At 57.1% G+C, this 17,645-nt stretch overlaps 7 protein-coding genes across 7 annotated transcripts; 3 read left to right on the plus strand and 4 right to left on the minus strand.

Annotated features, from left to right (window-relative positions):
* Window positions 1–350: 350 nt before the first annotated feature.
* On the minus strand, window positions 351–1,432 carry B0H64DRAFT_386660 (uncharacterized protein). The gene has a single exon (XM_062803153.1). The coding sequence runs from the start codon at window positions 1,394–1,396 to the stop codon at window positions 437–439; it is 960 nt and encodes a 319-aa protein (XP_062662447.1). The 5' UTR covers window positions 1,397–1,432; the 3' UTR covers window positions 351–436.
* Window positions 1,433–2,910: 1,478 nt separating this feature from the next.
* B0H64DRAFT_85858 (uncharacterized protein) lies at window positions 2,911–4,992 on the minus strand. The gene is made up of 6 exons (XM_062808892.1): window positions 4,770–4,992; window positions 4,578–4,715; window positions 4,411–4,465; window positions 3,828–4,322; window positions 3,300–3,728; window positions 2,911–3,114 (listed from the first exon to the last, which is right to left on the minus strand). Exons 2-6 carry the CDS (start codon window positions 4,609–4,611, stop codon window positions 3,036–3,038), a joined length of 1,092 nt encoding a protein of 363 aa, XP_062662448.1. The 5' UTR covers window positions 4,612–4,715; window positions 4,770–4,992; the 3' UTR covers window positions 2,911–3,035.
* A 212-nt stretch (window positions 4,993–5,204) lies between these two features.
* Window positions 5,205–6,976, plus strand: B0H64DRAFT_386669 (uncharacterized protein). Its single transcript, XM_062803154.1, has 2 exons — window positions 5,205–5,848; window positions 5,911–6,976. Exons 1-2 carry the CDS (start codon window positions 5,549–5,551, stop codon window positions 6,856–6,858), a joined length of 1,248 nt encoding a protein of 415 aa, XP_062662449.1. The 5' UTR covers window positions 5,205–5,548; the 3' UTR covers window positions 6,859–6,976.
* Window positions 6,977–7,411: 435 nt separating this feature from the next.
* B0H64DRAFT_386672 (uncharacterized protein) lies at window positions 7,412–8,149 on the plus strand. The gene is made up of 2 exons (XM_062803155.1): window positions 7,412–7,785; window positions 7,868–8,149. Exons 1-2 carry the CDS (start codon window positions 7,642–7,644, stop codon window positions 8,066–8,068), a joined length of 345 nt encoding a protein of 114 aa, XP_062662450.1. The 5' UTR covers window positions 7,412–7,641; the 3' UTR covers window positions 8,069–8,149.
* Window positions 8,150–10,789: 2,640 nt separating this feature from the next.
* On the minus strand, window positions 10,790–11,505 carry B0H64DRAFT_371350 (uncharacterized protein; the record flags this gene model as incomplete). Its single annotated transcript, XM_062802146.1, has 3 exons — window positions 10,790–10,938; window positions 11,110–11,242; window positions 11,422–11,505. The coding sequence occupies 3 exons, from the start codon at window positions 11,503–11,505 to the stop codon at window positions 10,790–10,792; spliced, it is 366 nt and encodes a 121-aa protein (XP_062662451.1).
* Window positions 11,506–12,961: 1,456 nt separating this feature from the next.
* On the plus strand, window positions 12,962–15,000 carry B0H64DRAFT_415421 (zinc finger C2H2-like protein; the record flags this gene model as incomplete). The annotated part of the gene is made up of 2 exons (XM_062805101.1): window positions 12,962–13,095; window positions 13,185–15,000. The coding sequence occupies 2 exons, from the start codon at window positions 12,962–12,964 to the stop codon at window positions 14,998–15,000; spliced, it is 1,950 nt and encodes a 649-aa protein (XP_062662452.1).
* Window positions 15,001–15,667: 667 nt separating this feature from the next.
* Window positions 15,668–17,057, minus strand: B0H64DRAFT_422580 (kinase-like domain-containing protein). The gene is made up of 3 exons (XM_062805571.1): window positions 16,538–17,057; window positions 16,263–16,474; window positions 15,668–16,186 (listed from the first exon to the last, which is right to left on the minus strand). Exons 1-3 carry the CDS (start codon window positions 16,935–16,937, stop codon window positions 15,776–15,778), a joined length of 1,023 nt encoding a protein of 340 aa, XP_062662453.1. The 5' UTR covers window positions 16,938–17,057; the 3' UTR covers window positions 15,668–15,775.
* Window positions 17,058–17,645: the final 588 nt, after the last annotated feature.

A 17,645-nucleotide genomic window follows, 5' to 3' on the forward strand; every position in this document is an offset into this window, starting at 1 on the left:
ATGTTTGACACGCTGGTGTGACACCGCCACATGACGAAATCTGTGAACCTTTGCGTCCGACATCAATCAGTGCCCTGCTCATCACCATATCATTTACTCACGACGTACCATGATTTGGTTGCACCGCCTCCTACACACATCCCTAAACTGTTGTAGTCTTACTCTAGTCTATTTACTCGACACCTGCCCATTCTTTACCAACCTCCCTCAATTCCCTGAGTTCCCCGCGAGCATGTCGTGTGCTTTAGTTATACAACGTCCCGATGAAGCGAAGTTGGCCCCCAACGTTGCTTAGCCCATGCGCAACCCGCCCGGGTACCCTCCCCGGTTTAATGCTGTGAACGGAAAAGCGAAAGGGATGCTTGTATTCGTACAGATCTAACTGACATCCGGGTATCAAACAGTAACGCCGTCACCCAGACAAAGGAAAACTACCCTAGTGCTTGGGATTAATCCAAACCATGATCTCGTGGTACCCTTTCGCAATGGACGTCCAGATCCCCGAGATAATAACCCCGAGCTGCCGCGGAGCGTACATGGCAATGTGCCACAGCACCTGGAAGAACGATACGATGAGCTTCCCCGCGAACCCGAAGATTCCAATAATGATGCCGGCCACGACAATCCCAAGCGACGAGATAACCTTCCATGCCACGCGCGGCAGGCCGCGGAAGATGGCCTCGGTGACTTCGCAGATCCCGTTCCACACATCCTTGAGCTTGATGTTCCGGAAGTAGTCGAGCACGGCGGCGACAGCCGTGTGCAGCACCGCGACGACGCGCAGGAAGACGTGCCCAACCGCCTTGCCAACCCTCTTCAGGCTCTCCCAGATCCACATGCAGAGCTTCTTCATGGCCGCCGGGATCTTGGTGATGGCCTTCCACAGCCACTTCACCAGCTTCTTAACCGCTCCCGGGATCTCCTTGACCACCCGCCACACTCCCTTCGGCACCTTCTTCGCGCATTTCCAGACAGCCTTCCCCGCCTTCTTCACCCTCCCCGGAAGTTCCTTCGCCTGCCTCTTACACCACCCGCCAAACTTGTGCTTGTTCGCCCAACAATACTTGCACCCCCTCACCAGCGGATCAACCACCCCATGCCTCGGGCAGTCCCACAGAACAAACTTCGGCACATACCACACCAACACCTTCCCAAACCAATACAGCTTCACCCCCGCCCTCTTCACCCGCCTCACCGCCACAGCATGATGCACCCTCCACCTCCTCCACGCACCCCCCCTCCTCACCGGCAAATACTCCACCACCTCCCTCTGCCCGGCATCCGCCGCCAGCCTCAGCGCCAACTGCCCGTCCCCGGCCACCAGCCCATCATCCGCCCCAAACTCCCCCACCAACAACCTCACCAACGCCAACTCCCCCCTCCCGGCCGCCACCATCACCGCCGTCCTCTCCGCACCCTCCCCACCACCCCCACCCAACCCCGGCGCCCCAAACAACCCCGTCGCCCGCCCCCACCCATCCACATTCGCCCCCAGCCCGAGCAGCGCGCAGACTAGCTCCCCGGACCCGGCCTCGACGGCAGCGATGAGCGGGGTGCGGCCGTGTGTGTCGGGGACGTCGGGGGAGACGAGGCCGAGGCGGATGAAGCGGGTGACGAGGTGGGTGTTGCGCAGCGGGGAGATGGCGTGGTAGAAGGCGGCGATGAGGTGGTGTTGGATCTGGAGGAGGTTGTAGTTTTTGGGGGTGGGGAAGATGGCGGTGGGGTCGCGGGGGAGGAGCGGGGGGAGGGGGAGGGGTGCCGGGTGGGTGGTTAGGGGGAGGGAGAGGGTTGTTGGGAGGTCCGGGTGGGTTGTGAGGAGGGTGGTGAGGAGGGTGAGGAGGGCGGTGGAAGGGGTTGCTTCCTCTTCGGGGTTTGGTTGTTGGGGTTGGGTTGAGTTGGCGGTTTTGAGAGACGGTTGGGAGGGGTCGGCGGTTGGGGTGTAGAGTGGGAGGGGGGCGACGTCGTCTGGGTTGGACGGGTTGGATCGCTGGGTTGGGCGTTGCATGAAGGTTTCAAGGGCGTTGAGGAGTTGGGCGTCCCAGGGAGGGGGCTGGGGGATGTACTCGCCCCGAGAATAGATCACATCGGTACCGGTTTCGGTGGAGGAGGATGGTCCATCGCAGGAGAGGTTGGCATCGGTTGTCGCTGGGGGAGTTTGTGGAGGTGCTTCGGCCGCGGTAGCCTTTGGTGCCTCCATGGCCGTTTGCTTGTTTTTTTTGTTTTTTTGTGTGGTAGAACTTGTCCTAGTAGTAAATAGTACCAAGATGCGGGTCGTAATAAAAGAAAAGAGGAAAAGAAAGACAACGAAATAAGTTGTGATTGTCCGAGGGAGGCAAATTTGTGGGATATTGTTGAAAGGTCCGCTATCAACTCGACTTACGAACTATCGACCTTCTATGTTGGAGGAGGAGATGTTGATATGACTTGGGGAGACAGACCTAGATTCGGGATTTTGTGGTGTAACTGCCGTTCTTTATCAGTCGTGCTGGTGTCGTGCCGTCGGGTTAGCCCCACTTTCCCAACCGGGCAACATTGAGGCCTTCCAAGGCCCAGGCCGTGGCCCCTTTGGGCAAATCGGCCAATGGAAGCTTTGCGAACGCCCAAGTTTGGTTAAGCGTTCACATAAAGCCCCTGTGAGCCTCGTGGAAAGCCGCTCGCTCGTGGCTCAGCCCCTCATCAAGCCTGGCTCTGCCACCACTATCCAGATTTCATTTCAATTTAGGTTATTCCATTTTCTGCTTGAAGAATGCCTACCGAGTTCCGTGACTTGTTCCATTCCCATGTGATAGAGAGAGCTAACTGTCAAATCTTGTTTCCTTTTTCGCACAACCAATCGTACCTAACCACGCTCTCAGTTTCCGGAAATCAGAACTGAACATTGGCCTCGAACTTTTCAACCTCGTGAGAAAAATACCAGGGAAATCGAGAGCGGTCGCTCCTCTCACAGCCACTCCGGAGAAAGCAAATGTTTTGACTTCCATCTCCATGGATGTCGTGGGATAGCTTAGGTATGCCGACATTTTAGCTCAAACGAGTTAGATCCTCTTTCGCCTCTCCGTAAACACCTCCCGCAGCAAATTCTCGAAGACGGCTTCTTTAACCACGGCCCCAAATCTAGATGGGTAGTATTAACAGCAGTCAGCAATCAAACAGCACAAGAGATTAGGAGAGCACCATGTAGCCCCCCACCACCTCCGTCACCAAAATAAAAACAAAATAAAAACAAAATAAAAACAAAATAAAAACAAAATAAAAAATAAAAAAGACGACAAAAAAAGACACCAAAAACAAAAACTCACCCATGGCATTTAACAACCGCCCCCAACTTCCCCATCAACACCCTCACCCCCTCCCGCCCCAGCCCCTCAAACCCCGGCAAACCCCGAACCCTATGCCACGCCCGCACCGGCGTGACCTCATCAGCCGCCACATCCAGGCCCGCCGACAAGGTCAACAAACGATCAAGAATAGACGCGGGCGTCTTGGCACAAGCATCGTGCATCGTCTTGGGGGATGGCGGCGACGGCGGTGACGGCGGGGATGAGGAGAGGTCGGGCCAGGAGGATTGTGGGTGGGGACCGTGGCCGTGGCCGTGGCCGTGACCGGGGTGGGTTGCTGCTGCGGGGGAGATGGCGAGGAGTTGGGAGGAGACGGTGAGGGCGTGGCCGCAGGGCTGGGAGGGGTTGGACGGGTCGCCGTGGAGGTGGGGGAGGCAGGGCGCTTCGAGGCTGTTGATGGGGGAGGGGTGGGTTAGTCGTGGTAGTGGTGGTGGTGGTGGTGGTGGTGGCGGTGGTGATGAGGAGGGGGGTGGGGGTGGGTGAACTTGCGCTAGGACGAACTCCATTCCCATGGTGGTGGTTGTGTCGGTATCGTCATGTTGGGGTTTGTGGTGGTTGGGCACTGCGGGAATGGCAACGACTTGGCGGCCGTTCGGACTGGGAGTCTGGTATTCGGGAGAGACGACGGAGCCGTTCACGGAACGGGGGTCCTGCCAGAATTCCGGCCAGAAAGAGGATGCATCGTCAGCTGGCAGAACCCGAGGCGCGCCGAGTTGGGCACCTTGAGGGCCTTGGGGTTGTTCCGTCAGAAGGTGGTTGCCAGCGAGAGGCGTGTTTGGCCATGTCTGTCTTCCATCGCTGGCTGGGGCAGTCGGTACGTGCAGGTTGACATCTACTCCACGATCGGCGAGGAGGTTTCCGAGTGTTTGAATGGTGTCATGGAGATGCCGAGTCTCGTGCAACAGGTCCGTCTCGACAGCTCGCAGACGGCTGACTTCATTCTCGAGAGATTTGGTGTACTGATCCTTGCGGAGACGGTAGGTCCTGGTCCAAGATGAGCGGACGGGAAGGGGTCAAGTTATGAGGGCTAGGGGACTGATAGGTCACGCTATATAGGGCAGGTTGCACGTACTGCTGTGCCCGCCGCACCTGGGCTCGCCGTTTCCCAGCGCGGTCCTCTTTGGGTTCTGCAGCTCCCGGATCAGTGATCAGCACATTGGTCCACGACTCCAGTGGGGCCCCCTATGAGCTCGATTCTGACGTGCTTGCTGGGGCTGGGAGTTTTGATTGATAACACACCTCCTGACGGACGGAAGAAGCGGAATACGTCCATGCTTAGTTGAGTATGCCTCTCTCGGGGCCACGGCTAAAATGACTTGGACGGGGAAGTTGAATTCCTAAACCGTCAAGTCACCAGAATCTTTAGAACGGTAGAGCCTCCAAGAGCGGATGAGCCTCCAAAGATTCCAAAGATTTCAAAGGGTAACTAACGGAAAACGAGACTGTTGAGGTCTCGAGTTTGACACGTCTCTGCCACATCTGACAGAGTCTCAGCGCGCTGGACCCCGACAAGGGGGGTGGACTGGCGGAGAGGGGAAGCTCCCACGCACAGGGCTGTTGGACCGTCCGGGGTATTGCAAGGAAATTGTGCTCACATAACCTGAATTACTGCTTTGGGCCTACCGCCGACCAGAGAGTCCAACGGGAACCGCATGTAACCAAGGAACCGGGTCAGCTTGTGGGCCCCTGAATCCTGAAGCGATCCGAAAAAGGAAATTCTGATTAAGTGAGCATCGAAACAAGCTCACACGTCCATTCGCTTGGCAGGGCGCAGCTCGAGACACTCAGGGTTGATTTAGAGTTAATCTGGACAGGGGGGTGATGTTTCCCAGCACCGCCCATCGAAGGAGACACGGCCACGGGTATGTCTTTTCTCAGAAAGTAGATCCGTAATCAAACAATCCAAAACTAGTAGTGTCTCCTCTTGATCCATGTCTGCGTGGAGAATGATGGCAGGCAACACTGCCGCAGTGTTGGAATCATCTTCGTCAGACTGCGGCAGGCTGCGACGGTCTCAACTCGCAGGGTCTGGCTGCTTTGACATCGAGATTCGTCAACAAAGGTATAAGAGGCATCGTCTCTTCTTCGAGATGAGTCTTGAAATCATCCCATCCCCATCCCCACACATCTTGGCTTCACAGAGATAATACATAATACTCAAACTACTTTGACTGTTTCACAATCACAACTTTCAACTTTCAACTTTCAACATGCCTTTTATCTCGCGTTCGTGGCTCCCCTTGGCCGCTTTGCTGGCATTGGCCCCTGGGGTCATTAAGGCTGCTGAGTCCAAGGATTGCCCAGCCTCTCCTACCGGACAGGCCATCTACATCCTCACCAACGATGAGAGCAACTCGGTTGTTGCGCTGCCCATCGGCCCCGACGGCAAGCTTTCTGCCGGCACCATCACCGCCACCGACGGAGCCGGGTCCATCGCGCTGAACGCCGAGAACCAGCCCGCCACCCCCGATGCCCTGGTCAGCCAATCTGCGCTGACCATGGTCGGAAACGTAAGCCCAGCGCCCATCCCATCCACAACACGCAAGATAGGTACTAACACCAAAACCACCAGACCATCTTCGCGGTCAACGCCGGCTCCAACACGCTGAGCATGCTGACCATCTCCCCATCGGACCCGACCAAGCTGACAGCCGTCGGCAAGCCGGTGGCGTTCCCGGGCGAGTTCCCCAACACGGTCGGCGCCTCGGCCAAGCACGGCCTGGTGTGCGTCGGGTCGTCGGGCGCCAAGGCCGGCGTGGCCTGCAGCAGCTTCTCGGCCACGCGCGGGCTCGGGCCCATGGACGCCCTGCGGCCCTACGACCTCGGCCAGACGACGCCCCCCATCGGGCCCACCAACACCGTCTCGCAGGTCTTCTTCTCCGAGGACGAGAGCGCCCTGTACGCCATCGTCAAGGGCGACCCGCCCACCAACAAGACCGGCTTCTTCTCGTCCTTCCCCGTCACGGCCGGCAGCGGCTGCGGCAAGAAGAAGAGGGGCGGCGGCAAGGCGTCCGTCTCCATGAAGGAGCAGCGCAGCGAGCCGGCCGACACGCTGGTGCTGTTCGGATCGCAGCAGGTGCCGGGCACGGACACCGTCTTCTCGACCGACGCCGGCTTCGGCGCGGCGGTGCTCCGCGTCGACCCGCAGACCGGCATGGCCACGACGGTGGCGACGGGCGCGGTCGAGGGCCAGATCGCGACCTGCTGGGTGTCCATCTCCCCTGTGACGGGCACCGCCTTTGTCACCGACTTCGCCGCCAACCGCATCGTCGAGATGAGCGTCGCCGACGCCACCGTCGTTTCTACCTTGGACCTGTCCCCCAACGGCGACGCCGGCCTGACTGATCTGCGCGCCGCCGGCAACTTCGTGTACGCCCTCGCCCCCGGAAACGGCTCCACCCAGTCGGCTGTCACCGTTGTTGATGTCTCGGGCGGCTCTGGTTCTGCTGCCGAGGTCCAGCGCTTTAGCCTGGACGGTATTGCTAACAACAGGGCTGTTGGTATGACCGTTCTTCTTTGAGAGGTTCCGGGTCGTGTTGGTAGGCGGTTCGTCATGGGGCTGGAACCGAAGATGGTTGGTAGTGTGGGCAGTGTTGGGGGTTAGATAAATAGTTCTCTTGTGTCAATTAATTTCGCTGTGGTGTATTATATCACTATTAAAAGACTCTCAATTAGTTATAGTTACCTTACCTACCTTAGGTACTCATCTCTTCCCTAGGCCTTTGAGATCGGTGTTCACGTTTTGCCCCGGAAACCTCGGTACCTGGATCCCGGCCGACCCCTGAACCCTTCTCCCTCCCCGAATACATTTGCGGAGCAGTCAGTTTCTGCTCATGTTGTCATGATGCCAAGGGGAGTTTACCCGCCACAATTATGCACTACTATTGTTTTATTCATGGCCTTATTGCAACAGTATCCGTTGCCACAGCCAGGCCGGGCAACACTCCTCGTGCCTACACTACAGTGTACAGCCAGCACCGCCCTGATGAGCATATCCGCATCCGGGAAGGTTGTAACAGATCACCCTTTGGATGACGCTCTTTGTCTCTCGATGGTGCGGGGTGGTGGTGTGGCACGAACAATCCGCCAGTGACGTCTCAGCAACCCTGAGCTTCTCCAATCCAAGGGCTCAGCATGACGACAGTGACGCAAATGATCAAGGGCGCCCGCCACTGGTATTAATAGGACCAAGGGGGCTTCGTAGAATTACATTACTTCCCATTCTCACCCACCAAAGTCATTGTCAGACTCATACCACAACCCCCCAGCCACAAAATTATCAGTCAAAACTACGTCAACCATCATGGAGCAAGGACAACGCACTACTCACAAAGCCCCTAAGGCACACCATCCGCATCATGTGGTGCCCAAGCATGAGTCGGGCTACACCGACGAGGCGGCCGAGGAGTGCCACGACCTGATTGACCATGCCGAGGAGGACGCCCATGTAAGTTATTGTGTGTTTACCGAACCACCCAAGCTTCTACTGCTACTTCTTTGGTTTTAAATATAAATTCTGACAAAACCAGCTCCATGATCCCAACTCCATGTACTCAACTACGGACAAGCCTGAGCATGTGCACCGGGCTAAGGGTAAGGGCGGCCTCGAGGGCGCCGAGAGCACCGCCAAAGGTGCGGGCCAGAAGATGCAGGAGACGGGCAAAAATGTCTCGGAGTCGATTGGCGAGACGATGGGCGAGATGAAGAAGAAGATGGGAATGGGAAAATGAAGGGACTTGGACTTGGAACACAGTACATATGCCCGGTAGCGAGCATCGTAAAACAGAATGAATATGGCGTTTTCTTTCCAAGATCCCTCCCCTGAATGGGACCATTTCCCCACCATCCCATCATTCCCCGTCTTCCCACCATCTCTTCGTCTTCCTGTCTTCCGGTCTTCTTATCCTCCTATCCTCCCGCTCTCCTATCTCCCCTTCCCCTTTTCCTATTTTCCATCTTCCCCTCCTCCCACCATACACTGCTCGCCTAAATCCTGGGAACTTATATCGTCAGCTAGTACTCAATACTGCACACCCGTTAGATGAACAAAACTTGGGTTTGGAATACCGCCAAAGGACAGCAACCCCCCTAGCGCATTTTCGGTCCTTTGAACCTGCCATGGGTCACTTCGGCGAGTGATCTGGCGAATGACCTCTCGTGGGCCGGCCTCAATCTCCGCGACCGCATCAATCGCAAGGGACGATATTGCGAGCAGTTCCCCGCTCGAAACCTAGATCCCGCGTTACGCAGTCCCTTGGTGGCTTACAAGATCATGCGCCTTATTTGCTCAGCCGTTCATCTGCCCAAGCAATGAACCCCCCCTGCCTGCACTTCAGGATTACTTGTCGAATATCAACCGACTACTCGGCGGGATGTTCTCGGGTATCTCTCCAAAAGTCGCGGGATTCCAAGAGAATACCCCAGAGAAGTAGATCCAAGCTGTTTTGAAGCAGGTCGAGAGTCACACCCCGACCATCGTCGCCCTTATGCGACGGTATCCGTCCAATCTTCCAGCTCCTATCATGAGCAGGCAACCTAGTCGACCTATTCTCACTACTACTGTCTTCGTCTTTTCGGGTAGAGCGAGAGACTAGCAACAAGATTGCAGGTGACGCCTACCAACTCAAGTTTCGTAGACAAGGCTAGCAAGTCTACCTACCTAGGTGGCAGCCGCGTGCAATGCTCAGGATGGTCTTATTGGCTCTAAGTTTATTCATTGGAGGTCTAGCCTCTCGACTCGACAGTCATGAAACATGTGATCATACCGTCATAGTCGACAGTGGCGGACGAGCGACGTATCCCAGCCGAGAGACATGAATCATGCTACACATGTGGGTATAGTACCTAGGTAGTTATCATAACGATCCTGTCGATGTCTTTCGTTTTCCGCCCTCCCGTTGATTCATAATCATCCCCATCAACAATGGACACTAAGCCACGCCTCAGAAACCCGTGTATCCGGAGTAGACTCGTAAACGGAAATGCCGATGGTGCTGCTTCGGGCAGATGGCTTCTTTCCTTGGCGGAAGCCGTGCGACAGCATCTGCGTTCCACCAACTGAATCGACCAGACTATGATCTATCTCACTGGCTAGGTAGGTACTCGGACGACCGACTTGAATGGGAGTTCGCCCAGCGCAACTCCCGGGCCGGCTGAGCCACTAGTACGCCCTTGAGGACCTTGAATAACACGAGATCTAGATATACGGTTCCCGGCGAGAGCTAAGGGCTGACTCCGGTGCCACAGTTCCAGCACCGGTACGGCGAAGACAACCTTCCCCCCGTACGAATGGTTCATAGCACAGCGGGAAAGGCGCGCTGGCTGGATATGCAGTCATACACCTCGTCTGGGATTACCGGGATCAAACAGGAGCTGAACCTCATCATGGAGGCGAAGCAGGAAAGGGACCCCGATTCGTCATGACCTAGACGGCGGGCACTTTACACGTCGTCGGCCCGACTATCGACCAACCCGCACCGTGCCGCGCGTCGACATCCAGGTCGGTTAGTCGACCCGGCAGAGATCAACTCGCTGTGCGATCTCGATATGTTGTTCTCAGGGAGAAATTATCCCCATTGCCGTTGGTTTCCCCGCCCCCTGCGCTTGAGGTGGTGAGACGAACTACTTTGGCATTTCATTGGGAGCTGACCCTGTCCTTCCGTCATGGAATACCGGCATCATGTTTTTGATGTCGAGGGGAAGGTGAGGTTTTGAATAATAAACTATTCGAGTGCCGACTGCTTAGCGGATTGTGTGAGGGCATCTAGGTAGTGAGGGAAGAGTTTGGAACGACCACAGGGCGTTACTGTGCAACACTCGCATATTGCACTACCAATCTACCCCCCGTCCTGAGTCGATGTTGCTTGAATGTAACTCGCGGTCTCCTAGTCACGAGGCAATACCTGCCGTTCTCGCAGGGCAGAGCCGGGAAACGGTTGACGCCTGTCAATTCCAGGAACACTGCCAGTCCTCTTACATAGTACACAGTACTCCCTTGGCCGGAGCAGGGAGCGTGACGTGCACGCACCTGGTCCGCCCGGTATCATTCGGGCGTCCCTTCGGGTCGGGTCCGGCACACAGCCGAACCGTGGCTTGCATCAGTTGAATTGCGCCCTTGCCGTCCCCCACATGGACCAAATTCCCCAACCATGTACAGCCTTACAAGCCGGATGTCACCATCCACGTTACCGCCATTCAACGCCACACTCGCGCATCCCGACGGGCGGGTAATGTTTGACACATGATCAGCGCATGTGTGGCGGTGCCCCTGAGTCTCTTTGACGGTCTGCGATCTCTCGATTCTCGCATCCCCGGAACTGGAGGGACGAGAACCTCGTTGGCTGTCACATCTGCGGGCTCCAAATTGATTCCCCCCCTCAGCATCCACACCGAGCGGGAGGCTAGATATAATTTAGAATCCGGAGGGCCTTCCCGGGAGCAACCCTAACTCGTCAGCCGTGTTGAATTCGCGTGATCTCTGCATCGGCCAGAGCGGCGCCCCCAGGCTTCAGCCCGGAACACGGCACCGAAGTCGGCGAAATGTGGCCCGAGGCCGAGAGGACGAATGCTGGTGTTGGTCTGGGGAAGAGAGCAGCGAGAGCTGCAAGGGGTGCCAAGAGACCGTTACAAGCTAGCGAGGCGGGCCAGGCTAAATTGACGTTTTTGCTTGTCAACTTCCGGGCTTTTAGCCTGTCTGCAGCTTCCAAATTTGGCAGCATCGACACGCAGCCAACGAGATAAGAGCACCATCCGCGCTTCCCACGATGCCCACGTTTCCGCTCCGAGGGTGCATCGTAAAGTGTCTCCGGCCCGCCGGATTCGATTTCGCCAGGGGTGACGGCGAGGTGCGCAGCCCCAGCCCAGCTCGTGGCCCAGCTCGCCGGTGCTCGATCGAAGCTGAGAAGCTGGAAATGGGAGCACGTCACAGTGCGTGTTGCCCCGGGCGACGGAAAAGAGCTGACGGATTGCCGAGCAGGAGCAGAGAGGCGTTGGGCGACCCCTGGCCTGCCGCGCGCTCGACGCTCCGCACCGCCGGATGGGTTCCCTTTCTTCCGGAAGCGAATCCCGCAAAGGATTAGGGCACCCTGACGGATAACCCAGAGCCCGGGGGAGGGGCCCTCGATGCTCGTCGGGGCGGCGCCCTCCAGGAGCCAGGGGCGGCGGCCATTGCCAGATGCACTGCGCGCAAACCACCTGTTTGGAGAAATTGAATATGGAAGCGCGGAAAACTCTTGGTGGGAAATTGAAGAGTGATCGCTGCTTTATTGGAAAGTGCTCACCTGGCCCTGCGAAACGCCCTGCTTGGTAAGGGAGCTGGGTTTGCGCCTCGGTCCAGCAGCGGCGGGCGCCTTCCCGGCTATTTTCCCAAATTCTGTGCGGGCAAGACACACGGCAGTCGAACCCAGCAATCACAATTCGCAAGTCACAACCCCATGTTGGGGATGCGCGAGTTTTTCCCTCTCCGCACACATCGCGCCGGGGCCTCGCGGGGAGAAGACGGCCCTTTATTGCGAACCCGCCCCTTCATCTGCCCGTCGTCTAAACCTGAAGCAGCCTGATAATCCTGTTTTGGGGGTTGCCAACCAACCGCGCCTGCCACTTGCCACCTGCCACTCCGGCGGGCCCCTTCCCCCCCCCTTCCATGAGGGTAGCATTAGACACCGAATACGGCCAGTCGTGCCTGCCCCTGTGAGAAGCAAAGCAGGAAGAGGCAGCCCGCGCCACGCCTGCCCAGTGCTCCCAAGGAACGGGAACGACCGCCAAGTTCGAGGTCGAGCTTGGTGGAGGTGGGCCGTACCTGCCAGGAGAGCATCCCAAAAATCCCACTCGCCCAGAAGAAGAGTGAAGTGGACCGTCTCATCTGCATCTCTTTTTCTCGACCTGCCTGCCCGCTTTATCTCCATTTGGCATCGCATCCCCCATCCTTCCTTCGCCCGTTCTTCCCGCCTTTCCCTTCCCCAACACCCACCCCTTGACCACCCCCCTCTGCGGTCAGCACCCCCCTGGCGCAGTCTCGCTCGCTTCGCAACACTCACATCTCACCCTTCCCGAGCGACCACCTACCTCCCGGTTTCGACATGCCAAGGCCGGCCCAAGTCCAATGAATTGATTAGATGGCAATCTAGATGAATTGACGTCAATTCCGCTGCGCTGCTGAGCAAGCCGCCCCCCGACCACGCCCCAGTGCAGACGCCTGGCCGCACGCCCAGCCAACCCCGGACTGTTCCCCCTCCCCACACTCTCACCTGGTTTTGCCCGCCGTCGAGAACGGCCGGGTGCAACACAACTGCCGCACCGCACTCATCCCCCATCGTACGTGCGTGCGTGCCGCGGCGGCGGGAACGAGCCGTGAGGAATCGTGGAGAAAAAGAACCCGCTCTTCATCTCGCTGGCGCCGTTTAGACGAGAGCCGCTGGCGTGGCGGGCTGTGTGTGCGACTCGGCCTCCCGGTCCCTCCCCCCCCCCACCGCCCTCTCTCTCCGCGCCGTGCTTCCCCCAACCCCTAAAAAGGCCCAAGACATCTCTCTGTATTTCCTGTCTGGGCCTCCCCCGCTAGCCTGGTCCGGTTCCACGATGCAGTGGATGCACCCCGCGAGCCACCCAGCCACGCTGCGCCAGTCTCTATGTCGACTTTTTCTCAACATCGAGCGATGCACGATGCGGGGGCATTCACGGCGGCCATCCACACCGGACACAATCATGGCTCGCACGCCGTCCACCAGCAAGCCCCCATGAGCGGCCACTATGTGCCATGCCCGTGAGTCAAGCCGTCGTCCAACATCCCGGTCGGCGCCCGACCGAAAAACCTCCTCCCGTAGACGCCCGTGGCTGATGTACATGGACCAGGTACGAGGACAAGGTCACCAAAGACGGTACCACGGCGCGCATGGTTCTCCTGTTTCTTCGCGAACTCCTGGACCAGCTGTCGGTCGGGGAGCAGACCCAGCAGAGCTATGGCTGTCCCATGACCCGCTGTCACAGGTCCTTCGTAGCGCCACTTCAGGTCGTCCAGCACCTCCTGTCTTGCCCCGAACTCCCTAGCGGCGAGTTCGACTGCGACAAGTGCAGCACCAGCCATAGCTTCCCGACGAACGAGAAGGACTGGGCGCAATGGATGGGGTGGAGGCCGCAGCAAGCCATGCCTATCTCGCGGAAACGCAGCCTTGGTTCCAAGATGAGAGACTTCGCTCTGAGGAAGAAGGACCCGTCTCGCAAGCAGAATGCCACCTTTGACCCGCACTTCAAGGGCGGTTCAGCGATGGATACACGGCCGAGCACCGCCACCTCCGACGCCCCCAGCTCGACTTACACGACTAGGGCGTTCCAACAACACGTCGTCTTTCCGGGGCAGCCTGCGCAAGGGGGGCCGCCAGGCTTCTCAGCTCTGGAGAAACCCATGCTGGGCTCGAATCTTCCCGAGGTCGACGGAAGCATGTTCTGGCCGGGGTTCAACGCGGGTGCTTCCGACCTGCCATCCACAGTATCGTCGATTGCCCTTTCCTCAACCATGGATGAGAGTCCGTCCGAACGCCTCTCACAAAACACCTCGCAGAGCACGCTGTTCAACCCCAGCCTGGGTCCTTACCAGTCCACCGTTTCGTCGTCACAAGACCACAACAACATGTCGGCCTCGCAACAATACATGTTCCCTCCGCAGATGCCCTTCAATGCTGGCCTAACGTCCCCTCCGGGCCATGTGCCACCAACGTCGGCAATGTGTTTGGACGAACCGCTCTCCTTGCCCCAGAGCCCGATATCGCCAGCGGAATTGCGTTCGGCAACCTCGAGTAACAATGGTTGGTGGCGGCCAAAGGCAGAGGTGGAAACACCACAGCCGAACCCGCCATCCGCCGGGCCAGCACCTTGCTTCCCTCTCCAAGCGGGCATGCTGGGCGACATGGCTCGGGGCGTCAGCAGCGGCTTGTCAAGTCCAACATCCCCTAATACGGCGGCGTCTCCCTACTACCAAGTACAACCACCCTCGACGCACGCCATGTCTCGGGCGCTGAGCCAGGAATCCATGCAGAGCAGCATGACAACGGTCTTTGGGACTCCCATTACAGAAGGAGGTGGGCATGGTTCTCTAACACCGCGTGCCGAAAGTCACCAGCTTGCCCACACCCAACAACACGACCGCCAACACGACCAGCAACACGAACAACAGCACGACCAGCAACACAACCACCAACACACCCATCAACACAATCATCAACACAACCATCAGCACAACCACCCGCACAATCATCAACACAATCACCAACACGGCCAACACTCGGCCCTCGTTCAAGGCAAACCTGGGCCGGAGTCATCCGTCGAGGACCTCGTCTGCGACGAGTGCCAGTGGAAGCCCAGAGGCGTCAGGGAGAACCTCAAGGGGTACCTCCGCAAACACAAAAACACGCACAGGGGTGTGCGGCTAGCGTGTGACGTACCGGGCTGCGTCAAGACATTTAGTCGGCTGGACAACCTCAAAAAGCACAAAAAGGACAAGCATGGGATCGAGGACACGGGTGGCTCGGTGCCGGCCAAGAGGGTGGCGGGCGACTTTGCCGAGACGATCGAGGAGGAGGCGGAGCCGAAGCGGCCACCCACTGTTGAATCGGCGGATCTCAGGGCCGTGACGGAGGACTACTCGATGCTCTGGCCAGCGTTGCACTTTTAAAGGCGACTACTATCGTTTTACGAAGAAGAACGACACCACGCGCATATCCGCGCATTGCTTTTCCTTTCATTGCTTTTTCGCTTATTTATCTATGTTATATAACTATGCCCATCGGGTTCGAGCCCTGGGGGAGCGGGGCCGAACGGACGGCCTGGCCGCTGCAAATCGCATCTTCTTCTTTGTTTTCCATGTCTTTTGGATCTACATCTCTGATACCCACGAGCAGGGTAGGGTCCAAACCCTCGCGATATTTTATGCTTAGCATTGATTTGGCATTTGACTGCGTCATTTAATTTATCATTCGTTCTGAGTATATCACGAATAGCCTCCACCTCGAAGGGTGTTGTTAAGGTGTTTCCTGCTGGAGACGTAGTAGTCTTGAGAATGCAGTAGTTCACCCGACAGATTTCGACGAGACATACCGCCGCCAAGTGAGGAGGGGTCCTAGGCACTGTGGTAGGCAGAACACTGTGGCAGGCAGAACAACACTCACTCGTCAGCATCTCCGTAGGATGGGGGGACGGGTCAAAACGGGGTGTATGAGCCAAGGCTTATCGTGCTTCGGGTTAGATAGGAAGAAGTCCTAAAATTACACCTGGGGCAGGGGACCTGAGGTGTTGGGTGGGTGGCGTGGGGGGGGGGGGGGGATGTGTGACAACAATCCACAGTGGACTCTCGGAGGTTGTTGTTGCTACCCGACGGCCTTGTACATACATACATGACATGCATGCAATTTCATCATCTCCAACTAGTGCCTGCCGTGCCTCGGTTTGGCCTAGGTCCCGGCATGTCCGGGTCCGACGTCCTGTTTGACCTCTCCTGGAAGCGGGTCTCGCGTATCCTGCGATTCCTCCGTGAACCACTCATCCGCAAGTAGCTCTCCCGCAGTCGGCCTGTCGCGGGGATCCAGTTTCATGATTTTTAGGAGGAACTCCTTATCTGCCAGGGGGATTTGCCGCGTGGTTACCCTGGTAAATGGCTTTGCCGGAGGCTCTTGGTGATTGATGAAGTTGATGATCGTAATGGTGTCCGGGTCATTGAAGGTCTCGTAGGATTGTGGATACGGCCCAAAGAACCGGTGCATCCGCTTCAGAACGGTAAACTCGTAAGCGTCGTGTCCCGGTGGGACGCGGTCGATTTGGGGGTTGAAGAGGTGGTAGTTGCCGCCGAATAGGAGGCTGAGGATCTGGGGGCCGAAGAGTTAGCGCGGTGGTTATTAAGGGGGCCGGGATGGGCAGCGGGGGGGATGGTTTGTTTCTTACAGCGTTGCCGAATGACCAAATGTCTGTGGCGGTGTTCCAGGGCAGTTGGAACGTGGCTTCGGGACTGCGAGTGAAAGCGGCGCCGATGATGTGGCCTTCTTTTGCAAATTTGGACTCCTGAGATACCACACCGCCGCAGTCGCCCAGTTCCATGTCGGAGAAGCGGTTGTCGCCTTGGCCGTGGTTGACAAATATGTTGTCCAACTTGACATCTAAAATAGGAGTTAACTCCGTCTGATCACGACAACGCAGGTGATGGGTCAGGGGAGGCGAACCGGTATGAACCATGCCATCCTTGTGGAAAACACGAAGGGCTTCGAGAATACATCTAGCTACCTGTTTGATCTCGGGACGCGATAGCCTTTTCTTGTTCGACTCTGTGAGCATATCGCTGTCTAGGTACCCGAGGACGATGGAGGGCGGGTCGGCCGGCTCTTGGATTTCGTCAATCAAGGGGCGAAGGAACGGAGTTTGAGATTGGTAGCGCTTGGCGATCTCGGCTTCATTTTGCAGCCGCCAGTGTCCCCGAATGCTCTTGACGATGCATTTCTCATCGCGTTGGTTCCTAGCAAGGTACATAGCGCCTTCGTCGGCGGCTTTGTGCAGTTCCTTGATGACGGTGTAGGAAGAGAGACGCCCCATTAAAGTCGCATTGGCGCTCAGCAATCGGGCCATTGGATTAGTCAATGGTAAGGTACTCTTCTACGCCAGAAACTCGCCAACTCGAGGTGTTGATAGCGAAAGAGGGGCCGTGGGTTCTGGCACGTTAACTATTGATGGTTGGGTTTTGTTGGCTCGGCTATCTTGATTCTCCCTGGGAGCCTGGGATCACCAACGACCATATTTGGGTTGCCCCCCTTGTCAACCAATCATCACAGGCCACTTCACATGCACCGCGTTGTTTTGCACAGAGGTGATGACAAGGACGAAGGTGTAACAAAAGAGATAACATACAAGAACTGGTTTATAGAATAAATACAAGATTTATCACGACATCATTTACAAAGTAGGTACCTAGGTACTGCAACGAACTTCCGTCCCAGCAACAGACCCTTGTGCGCTCCATTTACCGACAGTCCGGTACCTGCGTCATGCATCCCGTTTCGGAAAGCAACTCAATGTCTGTGCAGTTGATGTTGATTGCAAAGTGATTGTAGTTCTCATTATTTTATCCTTTGGACTTGTGCCGTAAGCCCGCCTCCGAATTGTTCTTCTTGGCTACAGAGAGACATTGAGCCCGAGTAACAGTTTCGAGTCACGCCGAGGTTGTAGTAATAACGTGGAAAGAATTATCCAAGAATTATCCCTTGGCTTTGAAGGTATGTCAGGGCCTAATACCTAGGTATGCTCAGCTCGGTGGCCTTGTGTAGCCCCTTGACGACG

This window comes from Chaetomium fimeti (assembly GCF_033439085.1).
Source record: "Chaetomium fimeti strain CBS 168.71 chromosome Unknown B0H64scaffold_2, whole genome shotgun sequence".
NCBI classification, from domain to species: Eukaryota; Fungi; Ascomycota; class Sordariomycetes; order Sordariales; family Chaetomiaceae; genus Chaetomium; species Chaetomium fimeti.

Coding starts and splice junctions, on each gene's coding strand:
- B0H64DRAFT_386660 (XM_062803153.1), bottom strand. CDS start 1,396: ATGGTGGCGGCCGGGAGGGGGGAGTTGGCGTTGGTGAGGTTGTTGGTG.
- B0H64DRAFT_85858 (XM_062808892.1), bottom strand. CDS start 4,611: ATGGACGTATTCCGCTTCTTCCGTCCGTCAGGAG. Junction 4,323..4,410: donor CAGGTGCGGCGGGCACAGCA/GTACGTGCAACC, acceptor ATCTTGGACCAG/GACCTACCGTCTCCGCAAGG. Junction 3,115..3,299: donor GCGGTTGTTAAATGCCATGG/GTGAGTTTTTGT, acceptor CTACCCATCTAG/ATTTGGGGCCGTGGTTAAAG.
- B0H64DRAFT_386669 (XM_062803154.1), top strand. CDS start 5,549: ATGCCTTTTATCTCGCGTTCGTGGCTCCCCTTGGCCGCTTTGCTGGCA. Junction 5,849..5,910: donor CGCTGACCATGGTCGGAAAC/GTAAGCCCAGCG, acceptor CAAAACCACCAG/ACCATCTTCGCGGTCAACGC.
- B0H64DRAFT_386672 (XM_062803155.1), top strand. CDS start 7,642: ATGGAGCAAGGACAACGCACTACTCACAAAGCCCCTAAGGCACACCAT. Junction 7,786..7,867: donor ATGCCGAGGAGGACGCCCAT/GTAAGTTATTGT, acceptor TGACAAAACCAG/CTCCATGATCCCAACTCCAT.
- B0H64DRAFT_422580 (XM_062805571.1), bottom strand. CDS start 16,937: ATGGCCCGATTGCTGAGCGCCAATGCGACTTTAATGGGGCGTCTCTCT. Junction 16,475..16,537: donor GGATGGCATGGTTCATACCG/GTTCGCCTCCCC, acceptor CTCCTATTTTAG/ATGTCAAGTTGGACAACATA. Junction 16,187..16,262: donor TTTGGTCATTCGGCAACGCT/GTAAGAAACAAA, acceptor TTCGGCCCCCAG/ATCCTCAGCCTCCTATTCGG.